The sequence below is a fragment of the Odontomachus brunneus genome, unplaced genomic scaffold (assembly GCF_010583005.1).
Source record: "Odontomachus brunneus isolate Ranch 3 - 2012 unplaced genomic scaffold, Obru_v1 Obru_scaffold_128, whole genome shotgun sequence".
Taxonomy (NCBI): domain Eukaryota; kingdom Metazoa; phylum Arthropoda; class Insecta; order Hymenoptera; family Formicidae; genus Odontomachus; species Odontomachus brunneus.
The window spans coordinates 1,005,263-1,028,915 of NW_022639578.1; the positions used below are offsets into that span (position 1 = coordinate 1,005,263).

At 38.4% G+C, this 23,653-nt stretch overlaps 1 protein-coding gene across 2 annotated transcripts in view; it reads right to left on the reverse strand.

Moving 5' to 3' along the window:
- The window catches only part of LOC116849940, a 37,492-nt gene extending 28,303 nt beyond the window's left edge, over window positions 1-9,189 (reverse strand). Inside the window, exons 1-2 of one of the 2 annotated variants that reach the window (XM_032827626.1) lie at window positions 8,734-9,188; window positions 6,240-6,459 (exon numbers count right to left, since the gene is read on the reverse strand). In XM_032827626.1, coding sequence (XP_032683517.1) covers window positions 6,240-6,443 — 204 coding nt within the window. In that variant the 5' untranslated portion in view covers window positions 6,444-6,459; window positions 8,734-9,188. Of the gene's footprint in view, window positions 1-6,239; window positions 6,460-8,733 lie in introns of both variants that reach the window. The other variant, XM_032827627.1, reaches the window with a different exon arrangement.
- Window positions 9,190-23,653: the final 14,464 nt, after the last annotated feature.

Below are 23,653 nucleotides of genomic sequence, written 5' to 3' on the forward strand. Positions count from 1 at the left end.
ATTAAGTTGTTTTAAGTCTTATCATGATTAGTCTTATCGCATACGTGACGGCTGCGGCTTAGCTATTGTTTTCACCAATTATGCTTCCGTTTATAATCTTGAACCTAACTAGACTGCTATCTGCATCTTCGCCCAACATATGCGATAAAAAGCTGCGATAATAATCTGCAAACGCCATGTTTTCATATTTTTATAAATAGAACGATTTGTGTTCTTTAACGGTAATTTATTTAAGACTCTTTTTTGACAAGAATCTTTATATATATTTTTGTTTAAATATTTATTCAATAGTCCTGATTAGGTTGATTCCAATCAGTTATCTGATTTGCGGAAAGTGATGTTACTGACAAATGAACCTACTCAAAAGTTCACTCCGATTACTTTCAAATTTGGCATAAATGTGGATGTACAAAAAACTTAGGTCATATTTTTTCATTTTGGCTTACTTTAACTTTCACGGGCAGTTTATAGCTTTTTAATGTTCTCACTCCTATCATCAACAAGTACAACAAAAATGTATAAGAAAATAAAATTAAATACAAAATATAGTTAAATAATTTTAACCGAATCGGTTAAATTGAGACACATACCATTCTAAATTTCTTTAGTCAAGATTCTAACCGAAATATTTTAAATCTGTGCTAAATTAGTCAAAAATGATTTGAATCTCGGCTAAACCGAAAGAGAAATCCGGCAATTTTAATTAAAATTTTAACAAAATCGGTATAGCTGAGACACGAATAATTCTAAATTTCTTTAGTCGAGATTCTAACCGAAATAAATCTGTGCTAAAATTAGTTAAAATTTCAAATCTGTGCTAAATTAGTCAAAAATGATTTGAATCTCGGCTAAACCGAAAGAGAAATCCGGCAATTTTAATTAAAATTTTAACAAAATCGGTATAGCTGAGACACGAATAATTCTAAATTTCTTTAGTCGAGATTCTAACCGAAATAAATCTGTGCTAAAATTAGTTAAAATTTCAAATCTGTGCTAAATTAGTCAAAAATGGTTCAAATCTCGGCCAAAGCGAGAAATTATTTGTATAAATAATTTTTTTTCAACTTTTTATATGTTTTGTTTAAAAATTTTATTATTTATACAAATAACTTTATACATTTGACTTCATATTCATAATCAGCAAAAACCAAAAACGCTTATATCTTGTATTCAATTTTATTTCTTATGCATTTTTGTTGCATTTGTTGATGATAGAAGTAACAACATTAAAAATGTATAAACTGCCTGTGAAACTCTAAGTGGACCAAAATTTCTAATCGAGAAATGTGCGTTTCCCGCACAGTACGATATCGTTGCGGTAATGTGCGTTTTCACGCGTAAACTAGGCTGATTTCGATCCGGGAAGACTGTAGAACACCATTATCTCAGTTACGTCGACGATGATGAATTCCATGCTACCAACGATGAAAAACGGGGTGGCTGTAGTTCCTACTTTTTACCGTGACCAAAGTGTTTCTGTACGGCGGCAGCCGTGTTTGCTTAAGACCGTCCATTCGGTAAAGCCCCCCAAGCTCCGCATCCCAACGAAAGAGGTTTTCATCTCGTTCTTCCCGAAACGCAAGCGGATAATAATCTATAATTATCCCGACGTAATAGGGAGTGAGGAGCACCGCGTCGCGTTCAGTACTTCCGTAATAATCGTTGAATATGGCGCTGAAACCGGATTGACGAGCTGATCGACGAGAAAGTATCCCAATATGCAATCGATAGGTCCAGTCGACAGTTTATCGAAGAGAGATCCTCATTTTCCATTCAGAAGAGCATCTTTTCCTTGACTATTATGCTCCGTCGTGCAATCTGTTCCGCGTTATAACAAAGATATCCTTGGATCTGGACAAGGACCTCTGGCTGAGTTGTATCCTGATCATAGGCCATTGTGATCGACCGTTCGTCATCACACACATACGGGGCCTCTACCGCGGTAAAGAGCCTTGACGAGGATAGTGCTTCGTTGCCTGCTCTTTTTCTATCTCCCTTTCCTGCGCTTCTCCCCCTCTCGTCGTATCGCCGTCATGCGGGCGAGGCGGCACGTAATAATTAAAGCAACGCACAATTTATCGTGTGTTCTTCGCCCCCTCTGTGCTGTGAATGGCGGAATCGGAGCAGGAAGAGAAAAAGCAATGTTTTCGTGAATCCACACTCGCGGAAACGTTATACCAAATGAATCTTCTGATTCTCACATATACGTGCGTGTAGCCATGCGAGCGGTATTAACTTGATTGCGAACTGTGGAGTGATGGTCAATGATTCCTGAGTAAATATCTATGTAATTGCCAGTCTCAACGGAAAGATTGGTACGACCAGGTGCAATGTTAATCAGCGTGTACAGCCGTAACAGAAGAAAGTCATTGCGGATATTGCTACCGCAATTATTGTATTGCGGTATATCTAAATAAGTATAATCTCATCCTTAGGAGTCCTAAGGAATTTTATCCTCATAAGAAAGAATCCTTCTAAAATAAAAAAGAAAATGTTCTAGGCACAATATTCTTAAAATTAAATAAATTTTGTATTTTAGCGACAAGTCTTGTTTGTCGCGTCTAGTGTCGTCAGTACGAGAATATTGTGCTTTAAATAAATATATTCCTCTTGATTTAAAGGAACAAAGTTGGAATAATTTTCATTAGATTTCCGATTAATAATCCAGAGGAATGCTTTTTCGGTAAAAGTTTTTAGAATGTAGGATTGTGGGAAATAGCACCTTGTGTTTAGAATTCTTTTTTTCAGGATGCAATATCGAAATTCGCAAAGTTAATCAATATTTTTAAATGGATATATTTTAGCTTTAGATTTCTTCTTGATTTGGAGAAATATATTTTCCAATCCAGATGTCAGCAGATATCTACGTATCCAATACAAAAAGCAATATGAAGGTATGCCGATGACACGTAGTGATCTCGCAGCCACGCGACCTTGGATTACAAAGATCTTGATAGGAATAAGAGAGATCCGCTACGTCGTAAATTCGACCTTCCTGGAGTCACCGATGCGAGAAATGCTTCTACTCCGAGGGAACCGCAGGACAATGAACGTTTTCGAAATCTACACACCGATTACGATTTCGTAACTTCCGATTATCGTCCTCATAGCGAGCGCGATTCACTTGCCGAAGAAAATCAATCGAGCAATACGGCTGAACAATACACGGAGAAAATGTTATACACCTAATATAATTTTAGAGGAAATTCGCTTACATATGGTCTCAAGATAATTCTTTCCAAAGGGGATATTTCCTCTTAAAACCAAAAGAAAAATATTCTAAGTGCAATATGCTTAAAGTTAGAAGAATTTCGTATTTTATTTATTTACAAGTCTTTTGTTCTTGATATAAATTTCTTATAGCAAGAGGTGATTTTGTTTCAAATAAACATATTCTTCTTAATTCAAAAGAGAGAGAGAGAGAGAGAGAGAGAGAGAGAGAGAGAGAGAGAGAGGAAAAAATTAAAATAATATTTAGTAGATATCCGATTAATATAGATTCATTTCAATACCCTTTTGAAGATATAAGAATATTATGCACGCTTAACTTTTTCCTACAAAATTATTGTAATTATTTGAACATTTTTTTATATTGTATACCAGATACAAAGACAAATTTTTATTACTTTTACAGTAATTTATATTACAGTATTGTAATTTTAGTATTGTCCAGCTTTGCAAAAGCTACGTTGTAGGAAGAAATATAATTTTAACTATAATATTTTCTCCGTGTGTATAACGTAGTATTATGTAAATATCCCAATCCATCGTAGCGATGGAAAATAATATCCGACTGATAGATAATTATTTTAATCGAGATGGTAGGATATAGTTTACTGAGACGTAATTAATCGGCTTAACAAAGCGCTGCAGAATTACGAGGCAACCGGAAACACGGCCTACCGAGTCGGATATTGCAAGGGACAGGACAAATCCGGGACCACAGGCATGATGAAACGTATAACTCGATTTTATATAAAACACATGCTAATTAACTTGATGTGAAATTCAATCGCTTTATTAACGCCGCATTCACACGGAAATACTTATTAACATCAAAAATAGAAAAAAGAGACACTATCTGTGAAGATCCCGAAGAAAGGACTGAAAATGAAAAGATCCGAAAATGGCGAGTATCAAACGACGCCGCGTCTCCCACGTGTCTAGTGTTTCAGCGTTAATTGCGAAAAATATACAATTCGCGCGCGAGCGCCGACAATTGTTCCAAGGTTCCTCTGAAAACATACCGCCTCAATCGTGAGCGAGCAATAAAAAGTCAACGCGGACCGGCAGCGAGTGCGATTAAGTGGATCCACCATGGTTACCGTCGCTCGTTTAGTTTTTTCATTGTGAACACTGTTGCAATGTGTGACATCTCGGTATGCGGGGTTCTCACAGAGAATCCACGGCCCCATCGACAAAAAACTGCGGGGCACACGTATCTTGTGCTTTGAAAACGAGAGACCCGTTCCTGCTCTCTGTTACATCTCTCAATAAAAAGACGAGACTTTTTGTCGTGATGAAGACGCTTTCAGGATTTACTGCGGCATGAATATCTCATAGTTAAAATTTCATCCTGCGAATGACACAATCGCGTACAAAGTGCAACGTAAAATCATTGCTCGATAAAGGAGAATCTATTTTTATCTTGGTGGAGAAAAATTTCGGATGGATTGGGGGTCATTATGTTACGGAACGTGCAATCGGGTCACAGTTGTGGCAATTATCCATGTTAATTACGTTTACATCGCCTATTCTCTTAATTATGAAAATATTTATCATGTGTGATACGCGTGGCCGGTATCTCGGACGAACTAACGGAAGCCAGTTGTAAGTTTTGCGACAATGTTTGCAACCCGCGTGCGAAACGGGTCAGACAAGCGTAGATACAATGAAAGGTCTTCGCCATGTGCGCATCGAGGAGAATCGCGCGCGTAATATGTAGAGCTCAAGCGGAAACGGGGATAGTGACGTCTGCGTTTGAGCGCGGCTACATTTTTAAATACACCGACCCTGATCGTAATCAGCCGTGCGAAATTGCAAAAACGCTTAGTCGCCCTAGAAACTCGCGCGCTTCGCCGCTTACAATCACGATTGTTGTTATTTTACTACTCCAAGTATCCGCGAGAAATTATGTGCCAGCGTGAACTTCCCCGTGACTTACTTCAAGATCGTTATTTTAGGATGATCATTCGATCGAGGGTGCTCGATGTCCCTGCAGAGGAGACGAAATTTCAAATGGCGGTAAACATATGTCTCACCACGATGGTCTGTGCAGATGGCGAAGAAAAATATGCCCTACCTAAACGTCTCCCTGGGACGAAAGCCCGAAAAAGAGAGGAAGAAAGAGAGAGAAAGAGAGAATGAGAGAGAGAGAGGGGGAGAGAGGGGGGAGAGGGAGAGGGAGAAGTGAGAAGAGAAAAAGAAGCATGTATATGTATCTGTTTGCGTAGAAAGGAACGCGAAACCACACGACGTATAGTACTATAATATCGGCTTAAGAAGCTGAAAAGTGAGAAATTATGCGGCCCGTATTGAAAACTAGTCCTAACCACAAGAGTCGCAAACACATTCCAAAAATGTTCAACGTTCCTCTCTCTTTAAATACGGCTATCACTTTGATAGATACTGACAAAAAATCTAAAAATACGTTTGGCCATCATTATTGACTCATTTATTTTGTGTAATTGTTATTTTTTATGACTATGTTTAAAGGGAGAATGTTCTATGTATTAAGAGTAATCCCAGATTAAATGATAGAAATAATTATGGATTAAGTATGCTATACTAGCCGAAACAAATTCATCAACGGCGTCACGCAGGCACATATGAGGTCCAGCTGTTAATAAGTGTACGGGAATTGTGTTGCTCCCGTTTTCGCTAAACCGCTTTACGTCACACGCTCGGTGCCACACGCACACGAATGGCGTTTTGTTCTTCTCATTTGCTTTATTAAACGTAGCATCATCGCTTTTTGTACATCCTCGCGTTGTTCATCTCCCGCAAACGTCGTCGCGCATTACCCACTACACTCTCATTCACGTCACGCGCGTTTATCGGTCGAGTGTTCATTTACCATTAAACACGAGAAGAGAGTATACTTTAAAATAATTTATTACGCAAATAGATTGTCGTTTCACAAGCAACATGTTGAAACAAATTACGAACACGTCGATAATTAAACGATATGGTGCTTTGAGTTTTTTGAACGTGTGAGATACCAATCACAAAGTACTCACCTGTTGGGGTGCGGTATCGGCCGGTGAGAAGCTTGACAGGGCGGTTAAAGGTGCTAGGGAAGCGCATGAAGACGCTCTCGAGGGTGGTGGTGTGTGACCAGGGGTAGGACTTCCGCTTCCGCAACTACTCGCCCCGCCGCTGGAAGAGAGACTCACGCTGTCCGATCGCCCTCTCCACGGCGAGACCGACACGTGCTTCAACATTCCTCCTGATTCTTACCTGGAATCAGGATCCATGGGTCGTTTAACGTTAAATCGCTAGTATTAAATTGGGAAATATATATGGAACTGTCTGTAAACTCGGTCGATTGTCTGCTCTAATGGACCAGCACGATAATAACTTTCGATTCTACCACAGATGTACTTTTAATTGCATTACTACCATCTACAATTATCGTCAAACGGTTGATTCACATTGAAGGATGAGTCAGATGCTTCCAATGTGATAAATGATCGAGATCGACGTAGGCAATGATTTGCGAAAAATTTGCAACATAAGAAGCTCACGGTAGGAATTCTGCATTCTACACACAGAAAAATACACATTGCATTCAAGTAAATGTTGTTTACTTCAAATATTTTAATATCTCAAATATTTCAATATTTCAATCAAATTTATAAATCTGCAAATCTATTATAAGTTTCCATTATAATCTCATCACATTTATTTAAAATACTTTCCTAATAAGTTAATTCTAATAGTTCAACAATGAATATTAAATTAAAATAAAAACTCGGTTTGCTTACCACATAAAGTCAGCTTTTTTCGATAAGGTTTTATAATATTTTTATAAAAAGAATGAATTCTTCTTCTACATACATGATAATGAACTTTCCTCAAATCTGTGATGAATCTGTTTTAAGACTATCATAAAAAAAATATTTTTTGTTAGAGATAATTTTTACTTAAAAGAAGAAAAATAAAATGACTATAGTCGCTTTTCTTAGGAGTAGTATGATATTTTTCTGTGTATATTGCGAGGGTGTTAAATCAAACATTACGACTACTTTCGACTACTACTTTCATCGCAAGGACACAAGTGAAATTGTCATTCTAAGTTTCACTCGTTGTAGATTTCCGGCAGTCGTAGGAGCAAATTGTATATGGAACTTGTGTGCAGCAAAACGTGTGTTTCAATTAATCTCTTTATGCGTTTCCTCTCACAAGGTCGTAGAAAAACCGCAATTGGTCTGGCGGGCTTTCAATAAGTAGTGTCCAGCGACTGTGATTGCCAGGTTACACAAACGTGGAAAGTGGCGGGAAGCCTGTTCACAGAAAAACCGGACGCATGCAACGGTACACTTTAAGCATGTCTGTGTAATTTGACGTCGGAGTGAAACCAGACTGTTGCACATCTTGAACGTATGTCTACGCACATCTACTGTGTGGAAAGCGGGAAAAATCTTCCTCGCATTCAGTGGAATTTTAGAGTTCAGCGATGGCAGATCATATATGCGTAAAAACGCAGGTACATTTTCTACAAACTACGAGACGCTACAATGGGAAAATTCCGAAGAATTTGCATTCTTATTCAAAGAAATATAGTCTCATTCTTAGCAAGATCTTCTTATATACTGATCTCAAAAGGATTCTTCTAAACCTAAAAGGAAAGTATTTTAATACCTAGAAAAGAAAAACTAAGTGCAAGCAGAACTAAGAAAAACTAGTTGCAAGCTGCTGCTTTCTGAAATCCTATATTCTAAGCAAAATCTTTTACCAAAAGAGTGTTCCTTTTTTAAAAAATTAACTATTAATCAGCAATCTACTAAATTTCTCTAACTTTGTTTCTTTTGCATCAAGAGGAACATGTTTAGTTGAAGTAGAATGTTCCTTCACGCGCAAGACACGACAAACAGAATTTATGTTGTAGATAAAAGACAATAAAGACGAAAGTCCTTTAACTTTAAGAATATTGTGCTTACAATATCTTTCTTTTGATTTTAGAAGAATCTTCTTGAAGCCATATGTAACAGGATTTTGCTAAGGATGAGATAATACATTTGTGGGTGTATATAGAGATTTCTGTTTCATACATTTCATCAGGACTTCTTAACATGACAAGATAAAGTAATAGTAACATTATAAATGAGAAATTTTTCAATATACACTCAAACTCGAGCTTAGAATTTTCAATGACTTTTGGAGCAATTGAATTTCAAATCTCTATGCTACGTCACTTTGTGATTGCATAGTGATAATTTGCAATATGAGACTGCATATATGAATAGTGTGTTCCGCATGATATTATCGCCGGGGCGACGTGCGAATTGCGGTCACGTGTATCCGAAGGATATGATATCACAGTGGATCCCCCTCGGGGAGAAGACAAGAGAGGTTTGCGAGGAAGTACATATGTTTGCTTCTGATATTAAAAAGGAAAAGCGATATATTTTATTGTCAATACCAGATACAAACTTTAATCTAAATATATATATGTGTGTCTATCCGGGTGAAGCACTTATATGAGATTTCCTATGAGCGCTACATACTCACTTTTACTGATTCGCAGTCGAGCGGTATGCAGTACTCGCAACAGCGCACGCGTCAACACGTGGGAATCATATTCAAATTTAACATACAAGCGGCATCGAGATGAACCAAGTTCACTGTCTTAAAACCAGAAAGCACCTCGTGTTAAGCCCCGGGACGATTTACCCGATGATCACAACACACGAACAGACTCACCACCTCATCGCGTAGGGGTTAAAGGGACATTCGGCGTGCATTTTGTAAATGAAACGCTCCACACATGCCGCACGAAAGGTCTCTGGAGTTATCCAAAGGATCACTGTGTAACGAACGGTCGGACAAAGAAATAACGACTGTAACTCTCGAAGGAGCGAAAGGTATCCGGCAGAATTGGAAACCGACCTGAAGCTTAAGTTTGAAAGCCGCGGAGACGCTACGGTGTGCGCTCCGCGAGCGCTCCGTTACAACTGGCGAGAATGCACGAGTAAGCCAACATAGTAAGCCTCGCGCCGGCGATGGACGAGGCGGAGGAAAGAGAACGACCTTCCTGTGCAATACACGTCGATGTGCGTGTGTATGTGAGCACGCACGCCGGCAAGCTGCGGGGGCGACATTGTCAGACGCTGCTCAGATCACGAAAGGCGTTTGTCCACGGAACCAGCCGCTCATAGGGAGACGGCTCGGTCCTACCCTTGATGTAGGACCCCTCCTTGTCCCAACGATGAGAATGTAAAATGTCTCTGGGATATAGAGAAAGGCGGACGACTGTTCTACCTGTCGTCGAATACTCGCTCGCCGAATAGAGAGATCGCGATTTTTAAATATCAACCATTGTGTTAGGTATCGATGTCTCTTGATATTTATGCGTTCGCTCTAGGGCTCTGAAATGGGTTGGTACTGCGATATCGATTCAATTAACATTAATTTTCCTGAAACTTTCGAATTATATCATATGTTATGTTACAGACTGCAGATATAACTTGATATGAAAGATGACTATTATTTTCATGCTGGTGATTTAAGATGTTATTATATGAAGTAATTTATGGCGGTGACAATTTCAAGTCATAAAGTTGGGAAAAACACGACTCGCGGAAGAGAGTAAACTTTACTGTAAAAATAAATTAAGATTCAGGTATTACGTGGCGCATTCAGGTTCCGCATTGTATTGTTGAAAGAGAAGTGCGCAGCACGCAATACACGTTGCGTATCGCAACTCAGTCTCGCATCGTGGGGAAAAAGGGCTCCTCAGTCGTTACGGATAAGCACGTCCGGCAATTTTATTTTCTATTAGTTATTCCGCGCGCACAGGATTCTCCGCGCGTTCCAGTGTGAAGCAAGCGACGTGTATAAGAAGCTATTACGTTATGGCGGTAGCATGTGCTCGTTAAAATGATCATCACCAGAGGAGTCGAAGAGCGTCGCAACAGTGATTTAACATCCGTGACATATTATTCGCTAATGTGTCTCCTAAGAATCTTTTTTCATCACGGTGTTCGGGCATTCTTTAGTGATAAGCTTGTGATCTCCTTCTTTATGATAGCAAAACTGGAGAGGTGAGTAAATGACAAAATAACAAAAATCTCAAAAGTATGAAAAAGTTCTGAAAAGTATGAAATAATTTTGAAATAATATTCCTATGTATCTACAATCCTACTCTAGTATTTTAACGATATTAGAACGATATTAGAAAACCTGACTGACTGAGTTCACAATCATACCCTTTTTTATTATATTTATTTTTCTACAGTTATATAATTAGTTACCTACTTATTTTTTCACATTGACTTCTAATATCGTTAGAATATTAGAATAGGATGACAAATATATGAGAATATTGATTTAAAATTATTTTATATCCGAATAATGACACTAACCTAAGAATCATGTAGATGACATACTAAACAAGTTACAAAACGTTTTATCTGAATATTTCTAACGGTTTTTTACTTATGAGGGAACATACAAAACAAACATACAAATTGAGAACTTCCTTTCTATTAAGTCGGTTAAAATCTCTCTTGAGATATTCCATAGTTCGACGCTCTTTAACATTGTCGTATTTATTTTTGCGGAAGAAATATTCATTTCTAATTTCTGCGATCAGATATTTTGATGCATGTCAAGTCGACGTTACAATTGGGAAAGAGGACGACAATTTCAAACGTATTCGTCTAATTTTTTATTCAGCAAAATATTCGCATATATATATGATGGTATACGCACACGCAACGCGTTACAAAAATTGATCGATTGCTTTTTTCGTGCTGGTAGCATGAAAGTTAATCGAAATTCCGCGACAAGGGCGACTAGCTGATGTCCAAGCGATCGGACCATTCATGGGACTGCTTATCTGACTCGCGCTCGACCAACAAATCTTCGTTCCTTCCTCCTCGCGGCGATATTTTACATACGCGCCTGTACCTGCCACATTCGAAAAGAAGAGTAAAAAAATAAAACGCGAGAGAGGCGCGTCCTACGTGATCGCCCGACGAGCGACTGCATGGGCGTCGAGCTCTCGTCGCCGAGAGAAGGGTTTACGTCTCTGCGAGGGAAAAGCGAGAGACGCACGTGGGAGTCGGTACGATTCACTCAATGGCGCTGTGCGCTTCTCCTTCCGATTCCTTTAATAAACTCGTTATATCGCACGCCCGCCAGGAAAAACAATGATTCGCTGCTGAGAAATTCGTAGATACGCGGAAAGCGCGTGATATACTTAGAGCGAGCGAACCATTATACTCCGCGATTATACTCCGAGATACACAGTGTATATTTACATTTGCGTTAGGATAGATGCAATCACATCTATTCACGTGCCGGAAGTACGAATGGACCTTCCGCTTCCGGTGCGATGTTTCACGATTGAATTTTCCAAACCCGTGTTGCAACTGCATTGCATTTCCCGGTGGGCGTCTCTTGAGGCAATTTTGTGATAGAGTCGTCCGAAAGAAGCACTTTTACCTGTCTGTCCGTAGATATTTGGAAAGGTGTTGGTTTCAGGGGGGAAGAAGCGCGCGATTAGATGCCTGGGTGGCATTCACGATGCCGCCAAGTGGGGTGGCCGCACATGTAATTCGAGGCCCATCTCGAACATATAGGCGTGTCGAAAATGAGGGTTATCATCGAAAATGATGCTTCGGCGCATCGTAATCTGGCTGGGAATCGAGGAGGTCATAATGTATATATCTATCGTGACAGGTCGAAAGTTTTTTAGTTCTCGTTTAATTATGCGCACAGAAAAATATTGTTCTATTGCTGAGAAAAGTGATAACCTAATTTAATTTCTTTCTTTTAAGTAATGGTTACCTTCGACGAAGAATACTTTCTTGACAATAGTCTTAAGATATACTCATCACAAATTTTGGGAGAATTCATTATTGTGTACTCAAAAGAAGAATTTATTCTCTTTACAAGAATATTATAAAACTTTATTCAAGTAAAAGTTGATTCGTGTAGTGAGCAAGCCGCAATTTTTTTTTTAAATTTAATATTCTTGATTGAAATGGTAAACTCACTAGGATTCAGAATGCACTTTGAATAAATATAATGCTTATGATAAGCTTATGATAGAGGTTTAAAAATATATAAACTTATGAAATACTTGAAACAAATCATGATTGAATGCAGTATATATATTTTTTGTGCGTCTATCGCGATTTGAGATTTACAGATACTCAAACGAGGACGCGCAGCTTTGACTATTTTAATAAATTGCTAATTTTTCAGAGAAATATACAGATATTGATTATTTGCAATTCATTATTTTAATAAAGAATTCGAAATTCTATTTTCCAATTGCAAGACACAAGTTGGCAGTTTAAAGGGACAATCCGCGTTTGCTTGACGGAAATCGTCTATATCGCATGCTCGGTGTCTCGAATATTTTCCATCGACCTCGGCGGGGTCGAGAACTGACAGTCATGGAAAAACGTCGCTCATCTAACGGCGGCATGCCCGTAAGAAGAGCGCGAAGCGACTTTGGTCTGCACGAGATTGCAGCACGAGAGAGTTCCGTGCAGCCACGCGTACTATCGCGATTTCGTCGTGCAACATGCGCGCCCCTTTTGTCGCGAACACAAGGCGCCTCACTGTGAAAGGTCCTTCTTCCATCGGCTCTGGCTTCGCTCACGCCGATCTCGGGGAGAAAATTCAATTAGCTCCGCCAGGCTAGATCACCGTCCATACCGCGGTGCAGCTGCAATCGGCAGATAAGCCTCGCGAGTGCCTGCCTGCCTGTGCGCGTAGCAGCAACCGACAATGCGAAACGTGTGTGCGCGTACGCGCATTGAAGTCTCATAAAGCAATACCGCTTATCGCCGACACGCACAGGTACGAGCCCTACGCGCGAGTAGATCTGTCGCGCACCAAGCAAACACTCGTGACGAACGTTTTCGTACGAGGTCGCCCTGTAGGCGACTTTATTATGACAGAAGGTATCAGATTTCCATCATATTGTGGGAGATCATGCGCTGTTTGCAACGGAAAAATCTATAACGGTGGATGGGGTGTGAAGATCTTTTCGCGATAGTGGAGTCTCTTGAGGCAAATATGAGAACGCTCGAATATCGCTGGGATATCTGAGATTCTTGAAAATATTGCTTGAATTATATTTACTCGATTTTTCTCTCGAATTTAATCTCAGCTCTGTTCGTCCATCCACATAAAGACACTTGAGGCTTAAACGATTATCGTACGTAATGTTGGGACGTTAATACGTGCATGTAAAAGTGTAATCAACGGCGATGTTTCAATGGTGTGCTGCAATCGTATTTTTCATCATTTTCAACTTAAGTGATGTAACAGACTTAAATGAATTACATAGCATTACCGCCAAGTGCCTGGTAGTTTAGTAGTTTAGCCTATGGAACCTGCTGAGGTGTACTCGCCGATAATACTATGTAATTTAACTGCGTTACATCACTTAGAATGGAAATGATCAAAAATACAATCGAAACGCTCTATTGGAGTACTGTCGCGAGGATTGTTTGCATTTCCGTGAAATTTACAAATTTTCGCGGAATTTCTGTGGCCTATTTTGCACATAAACAGGGTGCACATAAACAGTTCGATTTTACAATCTCTCGTGAAGGCATAGAGTGGATTCAGGTGAACAACAAAGTTCAATACCGTTTTACCAAAAGTCCTATAATGATTAATGATTCAAATATTAATTATAGAAGATTTGAATAATTGCGCATGATATGGTAGATAAACTGTAGTAGTGATGTCATGTGCTTGAATATCAGATTAACTTGCAATTTGTAGTTAATAAGAAATCTTTACTTGAAAATATTGCAAGCTCTGTTTAACCAGAGAATTTATTAACTTGTGTGTGTGTGTTGTGTGTGAACAGATTTCTAGTAACTTTATTACCAGAATTTCTGATTCGCTCATATTTTGCAATGCATTTGGTTGATCCAACCAATCTTCTTTTTTATATAGAATAAAGTGAACAATGACAAAGATATCAGCACATTTGTCTGTACGCAAATTCCGATGCGCAAAGTCGATTGACCACTTGAGAACCACTCGAGCCGACGAGAGGAAGTGCGAGGGGGAAATCGGAACCATGGTGGTCAGTTACTTTAGCCGTATACGCATGGCGAGTACGACGAGCACGACGAAGCGTGGTATGCGCAGGATACTATGGGACTTTGGCAGAGCAGCGGTCCAGGTCGGTGGGTCCCATGGTGTAGCGTTACTTTCCCACAGGCGAGGCTCCTCCTCCGTGTGTGCGATTCTTACCAGACGTGCACCTATCATGCACCTGCACACGTCGATCTGTCTGTATGCGTGCACGAGATGAGGGGTGCAACGAAAGGGGCATGTATCTCGCTTTGCAAGGCGAACCTGTTGTTCGTCAGCGCCGAAACCGAAGATCGACGTAACCGTGTGTTACCGTCCGAAAAAAATAATTTTCAGTGTAGAGACCGCCAATTTCGAACGGCGTAGGAAAGTGGGAACGAGAAGATGTCTCACGAGGAAAAATGGACATCCAGGAAGAACGAAGAATGAAATTACAATAATTGCAAATATTTCGATGAATGCATCAACAGTGAGATTTACATATCGCCATCTGTTGACCAATTTGCCATCGCTCCAAATTGTCATTTAAATTTCTTTTTATACTTCAAATTTGTGGAATGAAATAATTAATCGCTCAAACCAGAAATTGTCAACAATATATTTATTCGGTTGACATAATTTTTTAGGACAAAATTAGTAGTATTGTTAGCAATTTGATTAATTAATTTTTATTATAATATTTCCTCAGAATAATTAACCACATCAAAAACCTGAATATTAAAGCTCCATATATCACATTTTAATATTTCTTTTGATGTGCAAATATTCTTGTTTAAAGCACGTATACTGCTAGTCGAACGTAAACAACACACCCGTAGGAAATGGTGGTTGAAGTCATCAATGGCTATGGAGGGGAGAGAGAATTGGGGTTCCCTCCGAATACATGAGGCACGGAACCGTCCCGGAAATGAGGCTTGTCACGCAGGGCGGAAGCTGGATCCTGCCGCATCATGAAATGGCTGTTAAAGTGCATCGATCGTGGTCAGTGTGTCCTCGATTCCTGAAAGAAGGAAGAACAGCTGTACTTTACAAATAGCGCATCTTATTTACTTACCACTTCCACGAGCTCAGACATAATTTTCTTCTTGCATCCTTTTTTAATATTCTGCATATACTTGTTATATTATAATGGAATAAACAGCGAAAAATTACAAAAGTCGTCTGCTCATTAGTACATAAAGTCAATATGAAAAATAAATATAAAAATATTAAACTTATGGTTCCACACGTCACGCGCGTGATAATAGGAGAGTTGGCAAACATAGGGCGTTATGGAACCTGAGAATCATATCTGTACAACAATCGCGTTTACAAAGTCTTGTTTACTACGAAATTGTTTTTGTATAAAAAGTTCACGCACCTTTCTTCCCTATCCTTTTAATGCCAAAATCAATATGTACTGCACTTTCAAAGTCGATATGGATAATATATATACTATGTTCTATATTTATAAGGTTATTAAAAACAGCATTTTTTTATATAAATATAACAATATGACAATATAGTGACGTACATGCACACACATTATACTTTATATTAAAATATATATATTTTATCCATAAACCCTATTCTTTTCTACTCATGCATTTTTTAAAGAAAGGATCAGGAAGACGAAGCGAAGTTGTATATGATGAGCCAGGTGCGTGTTATTAGCGTCATCTTCATCTTGTATCTAGTACGTAGAAGTGATTAAGACAGGAAACTTCCGTATGTGGTAAAAATAGTTCAGTCATCTTTCAAATAATGATATCTTCTATTAATCATTGACAGTACTTTAAAATTGCAATTTCTACATTTTGAAAAGAAATACAGAGTATAAGTACATGAAATATGAAAATATTCCGTGGGAAAAGTTGATAATTATATAACATATCCTTTCAGAAGAAATTCATACGAGGTTCTCGATGCTTTGAGATGCTATTAGATACTAAACAATCTCACGCATTCTGCCACTGATGCTGCATTAATTGATTTAACGCGATGTTTCGCAGAAGATGGAAAATTATTTTCACGTCGTTATGAAGGTTCTAATTAGGATTATTACAGTTAATTAGCCATTGTTTTTACAACGAATCATCACTGACAGAATTTTTCTCGTTAATGTATCAATTCGAAATGACTAATAATTTGATCATTTTTCTATAAGTTTAACAAGAATAAACTTTATTGTAATACAATTGTCTGTTAAAAAGATTTTGCTCAATAATATATCTTGTAATGTAATATATTACATAAATATATTACATAAATATATTACATATTATATAAATCTAATATCTATGTATAAATACGTAAATACATTTTTACGTAATTTATAGTGCATAAATTGTTAAGCTCATATTAAATTTGTGATCTTATTTTACCGCTGAGTTGTGCAATTGATTAATTATTTCCTATCCTTGTCGTGTGTGCCGGCAGCTGGCGTATCTGTGAGGATTTAGGAGTGGTTGCGTGCATGTAGGTCAGCTCCTATAATTTCCAAGATGATTGACTTACATTACACGCTTCGTGAACTTTCAGATTTCTTAAAATCTATCGACAGAGGGCAAGAAGGGATAATTAACGAGCAGATGGCGCGTTCTTAGTAGATTAGAAAAAATTTACCCCAAAAAAAAATTACGGTGCGTTTAAACTTCGAATCACATACTTCCTACTCGTGAGTTAAAATTGTATATATTTTGTCACTGTTAATCCTCATCTTTTAATTACAGCTTTTAGCCATAATGAAACGGTCACGGCTGTACTGTCTATGTTGATGTTGCATGTTACGTAACTACAAGTAACATACATCGATCACGCTCCGCAACAATAATGAATTAGAAAAATGTGTAAGGCGATAGGATCATTTCGTGTGGAAACGCGCGCCGTTCGTGACGAATGACAAGTAAGTTATGACTAGCGGTGCGAACTCATACTGTAAACAGTCTAGAGCGCCCGCCGAGAAGTGTTCTCAGACAATGGACGCTGCGGAACATAAATCGTCTTCGCATGGACGTCTATCACGGTCAAGAGTCGTATATCACAGCACCGCTTATAAATTTTGCAACATACATATTTTATCACGGTATTATCGACCTGGACTACTCACTCACTTTATGCGATATCGTAATGTGAGTATATAAGAAAGTAAAGCACGATAAAAAAAATCAGATTAAATGACTAACTATTTTATTCTTTCTAATGAAAATTATATATAGCATGCACATCACGAGTTTATATTATTAGCACAACTGAGAATTTTACTTTTAGAAAACCCTTGTGTTATAGAAACGCGGCTTGAAGTTATAAAAATGTCCTCAGAGGATGTATGAGAATTGGATAGATAAATGGAATTTTTATGTTCAAGACATGTAATCAACGTAAGTAAACGGGAACTGATAGGACGGACTTTTGGTAATGTATTTGGTCGATGGTTATTAAGGAAATGACTTAAATTAAATAGCTTCACCACGCTGTCACGGGGATGAAGAATAAGGGGATACACGTGTGCTCGTCGTGTAGCAAACACCGCACCCTCGAAAGCCGCGCCCTTATCCGGGTGCGGCCGAACATTGCACTTTCCACCCTTAAAAAGGACGCGTGCAGACACGAACCATTAGCTCATGTTTTCACGTGATGAAGCACTTCGATATGATTATACAGAGCGAGCCGCAATGAAAGACGAAACGATGGATTGATAGTCACGTTCGTGGAAAAAAGTCGGAGCTTCGTGAGACAGGAGACTTAATGGCGGAATTGCATTACGGTATTATGGAATCCGCGCAAAGTCATATAAGTGGTGTGTCGTACTTCTCTCTGGCATAATCAACCGTAAAGTTAATTATACATTGCGCTATACTGTTTGTGTCATATTTTACATGCATTATGGTTAAGAACGATGAATTGGAATTCAATTGGACTTCAGCATAAAACTCGTTCGCCGATGTGTTCCCGTTTACTTCAGCATACGCCTATTAGATGTCCTGATTCTCAAGTTCCACTTATTTTTCCGTCCTCGTATATTCTCTGAGAACATTTTCGTAATTTCAAGCTGTTTTGTCGTTCAGTGTTATCCAATTGTCATTATTGCACAGTTATCAAGTTTATTTTTTTAGCATATGATTAATGTATAATTGTATTCTGACTTATTATTATCCAGACGCAGATAATTAGTTCCTAGGAAAAAAACCTGGTATCAAATGTAGAATAGGTGAAACGATCAGTCTATTGTGAAAATTCAATTAGTGGATGCGTCTTAATTTTAATCAATGATCTCGTCAGAGTTACTTTCTACCTCGTTAAGATTGAATCCTCCTTGTCAAACATTTTCACCTGTTTCCGGAAACGAGACAGTATTTCCGGGACAACGCGGTCGCGATTTCGTGGCTGAACAATGACGGCCTGATCTGTTTCACGTGGTCTTTCCGTGCATTTCCGGCATGACGGCGCTTAATTCACTTCCACTTCCGGCGGAACCACACCTATCAAACCGTAACGAAATAAATGGCAAATCGCTATTTTCTCAAATCACTTCGATCTAGTTTCGTAGCATGCAGTTACGCATCGTCGTATACTTCCTCCACAAGTCGGCATTGCTTAATAATATTAAGACAATTAAATTGTAACGAAAAGAGAAGGGAGAAAAAAGATAAAATACAGGTGTTTTGCTTAGCTTCGTGTTACATCAAGAAAAATCTTATCACACACACACTCTATATTCTTATTCTTATCTTTTTTATACCTTATATGTTCTTATATAATTATATATAATTTGACATATTCTATTAAATATATTATTTTATGCTTCTGCATCATTGCTATTTTACTATTTTACATTTTACAACACTTGACAATATAAATAATTTTACGCACTATGATTAAATTCATTATTTATTTATTTATTTGCGAAAATAAAATTCTTTTTGGTATAGAAAATTTATAGATCAATTGTACGGATTAATAGAAAGGTACACAATTATATAAGCATAAATACAGTAATAAATAATAAATATATGAAATTATACTTATAATTAAAATATATAATTTCCTGTATTTCTCAAAGGATTTTCAGCATTCCCTCCAAGTAATTTTCCTACACTTGCTACCAGTATTTGCTCGAAAGCGCAAATCTCAGAACCGCATCGAAGTTGGCGCAACTTCCTACTATCGTTTCGTACCTCACCGAGAACCGTGCTAGCGACCGTCGGTCTGACTTGCGTCTACGCACTTGCGTTACTGGATTGTACTTACGTACCCACGCTCGATCGTAGAAGCCCGCATTAAACGACACGGCTACAGCGGGATACATACGAAATATTGTGCAACGACGAGGCGAGGCGAGGCGAGGCTTGCGTGTAAACCGAGGAACGGGAGCAGAATTTCCGCCGAACAGAGAAGAGAACGATTTTAGCGATCGGTAGCCATTGCTCGTTGAGACAGCCGGCAAATAAACGATGCGCCGTATCGCTTTCAAAGATAACGGTATGATATAATGAGAGGAGATATATGAAGCGGTATGAAGCGCGTATGAATTAACATCATCTCGATGCGCTTCTTATGCGAGTGCATCTTACGGATTCGTATTACCATTCGCGAACAGCTCGCGAGTAATTTGCAAATAGAGTTGCTGCGAGATTAGTTCTAGGGTTGAGTTGATGGGTGCGGTTTTTTTGGTTTTTATTTTTCGATATTACGCGAATCCCATATAGTTATTTTGACTGATTTATCTATAAGAAATTACACTATCAAAATGTCAATCCAACATTCTTTTAACAACTATGTTGTTGAGAAACACGTCGCGACTGTAATCCCGAGTCGAAATTTCGACTTGATTTTCCTAAAATCTGTATATTCTGAAGGATCGGTGTATGTTTAATACACGTGGAAACTGGAGTTCTACTTAGCGCGTTTTAAAATAAAATCTCATTTACAAATTCTAAAGAGGACCTTGTGGCTAAGTTGATAAGTTAAATAGAACCAAGAAAGGTTGATACAGGCTTCAGAGTATCAAAGATATTAAATAAAATATTGAGGTCGAAAGTAAGATGAAAATTTCTATTCAGAATCGTCGGTACGACTTTACACATGGTACTGAATGATGAGTGCAAACATAATTGCGGCAACTGGGGCACTAACAACCAGTTGCTGCAACGCGCATCATTCACTGCTGATAATCTGATCTTAATACGAAACGCATTAACGACGGGCAGAAACGCGCCGAAACAATGTAACGTTTCGTTGCCGAGCGGGAATCCACAATTTCAGCCTAATTTAATCTAACGCTAACGGTGGGAAAATCTTCGTGGAGATAATTGCGAAGAGAAAGTCGCAAGAACGAAAGACCGGTATGCTAATTAATACGTCTTATCGTTTTGCATTCATAATCACTCTACGCACCAGGCTTCTTTTGGGCAGAAAAGGTTACGTGAAAATTAATTGTAGTCCGTCGTGCTGCAAGTAAGTATCAACGTGAGCGCAAATTGCTCGCAGCTGCGATCGCCACACAATTACGTGACTCGTAAAAGATAATGGAAAGCAAATATCGGCAATTCATTACGGAGCTGGATTTACGAACGCATGCGTGTTGACATTCGTGACGGCGCTCGGTGTCAAGTTGCACGGGTGCGTTTTGTCACGTTCAGGGACAATTCCGAGTTATTGGTTGTACGTGTTCTAATCGTATCTCTATGGACAATAGAGCCGCACGTCAATAGGCCATAAATCACGAGGCAGTCACTAATCCTTTGTTTAAATCACTCTTCAAGATCCGCTTAAACCATTGTTCCGCAAGTGACTGAAGCCTATAAGTGAAATATGCGAGTAAAGTACTTGATCCAACAACCCAAGATTGCGAAACATTGGCTGTAACGATATTTTCATCATTTTCTTTTATTATTACGAATGATTAATGTCGGTATAGAAATTGTAAGTGGAATACTTAAAGATGTTCAATGTCGAATGGGTATTTCTTGGTACGAAATATAAATCTTGTGATATATCGCACGCGTATACGAAACACATTGTTTTAAGATAATTTCTAGGATTTACCGGGTTCGTCACCGATTTATTCTGCGTCAATAATATCGATACAATATCTGTTTCTGAATCACGAGCAATATTTCTATCTTGAGTAATGTATACCTTTCTGTGATTTCTAATGATTCAGTGAACTAAAATTTCATTTTTTCACGGTGTTGTGCAAATTTCCTTTCACGATTTCTTTCTCACAAATATTCTTACGTATAGTAACAGGGGTAAATATATCGTTACGTGTGCTGATTATAAAATATCGTATTTCAAAGCATAACCTCCGGTTATGCAACATAAAGTTGCAAGTCGAGTTGCAAGTTAAGGAACGGGTAAAATGGTTTTGCGCTTGTTCAGAGACAAATTATGTAATTGTTGTAATATTATCAAATATACGATTTATATTCGCATTTATACAATTAGCTGTTTGAAATAGTAACGTAAAATAATCGAAAGTTTATTAAGAAGAATCGAACGGTTAATAAGAACTTTATCCTGCATTTCGTAATGCATGTCGATGATCTTAAAGTTGCATAGTATAATCGCAACTCATTGCATAATTGATGTACATTGCATAAGTGATATTTAAAATAAACGTATGATGTATAGTTATATCTAGGATGATATAGTGGAATAACAATTCCAATTATTAATGATAAACGTTTTAGATACCACTATCATGTTCATTTGTGATTTGCAATATGTAATAATCATCAGTGGAAGGTGTTATCAGCTGACTTCCCGGAAAGTTTTAATCAACATTGACAATCTCACGTTTGAAACTGTTTTCTTCCGTGTGACCAGTTAGAAGTACAGGAAATTGTTGCTCTCTTAAGATGATCAAACATTTCTCAGGTTGGCCTCGATTAAACCGATCGCGTGTAACGTCACCCGGATGATTCGTTCGATCCCATGAAACAAGTTCCGTTCGATATCGTCAAGTGGATAAACCAATTCGGCCTTTCTTTCCAGCAAGAATTCAACAATTAAATAACTTTATCTGAAATAGTGTACATACTGTTTCTCTTGGCAAATATTTTACATACTATATTATCTGGAGAGGAAATAACGACCTCTATTTCGTAAGAAGAGAACGGCAACGGGTAATTATGGCATAAATAATAAGTATCATAAATGATCGATATGGAACATACGCGTCGGATATCAATATCACTAAATATTAGGGAAATTCTGAGACACGTTCCCCACATTCGCTGTGAGAACACGTTGATTGCTGCTGCTTGTAATTTCAGGATACCGTCGAGTTACGATCAAGTTTTCTCCGCGGCGGCGGCGGCGGTTACGCAGTTCCGGCGGAGGCCGGCTTTCTGAAAATATCGCACTTACGTTTCGTATGAATTTAATATTTCCGTCGGGCAAGGCGCTCGCTTTTCCACGCACTTATAACTTATATTCCGGCAAAACGATCGAAGGAGATTGAATACTTCTGTTACCTGACAGTGATAGATCAATGATAAGAGAAAGCAGAACGCAGGGCACAACACACGACTGCAGACTGTAGTACAAACAAGCGCGAACTGTACATTGTTGATATAGATATTACTGATTGATATAGATATCTTCCTCTCTCCCTCTCTCTTCATTCTTTATGTATTTTTTAAATACAGTGTTAAAGTAATATTTTAGTCTCTTAAGTGGGCCTTTTTAATAATTAAATACGGAAATTACGAATAATTTAACGTCTCACACATTTTATATATGTCTAACTTCTCTCTCTACATTTAAATTGTTTACTTTTTTTCTTATATTTCATCACAGACACGCTGGAAATCTGAATCTGTGGACGACCGAATACCGTCGAACTGGTGGCGCGTGACCGTCTCGTATGGCCTCGACGGAGCGAGACTGGTCCTCATCGATTCTCGATCCCTCGACATTCAATGACTTCTAACAACAAAACGATAGAAAAGAAACAAATCTACGATGGAAGTCGATAGTTCACAGTGGCGCGCACGGGACCTCACTATTCACCGTATTCGAAATACGGTATCGCAAAAACTCCCCGATATAAAACTAAGTCTGCTCAATGCTAACGACCTCGTGAAGTATATCTAGGAAATTTAGTACGCACATGCAACAATCCGTACTCTCTGATAAAATCGTGAACCACCCGCATGTGTGTGACGGCGATTTGACCGTATTTACGTTGCACACATTCATACGAAATAAACAGGCAGTACCGCACATCTGCCACGATAACGTGGGAAGCGTCCTTCGCGTATAACGGCCTTTTTGAATCGCGTGAGAGAACCAAATTAAGTCTTCATTGCACATACATATCGACTTTCTGGAAGCGCAAGGTTATTTTCTCCTTATTTTCCGCGTTCCCAAA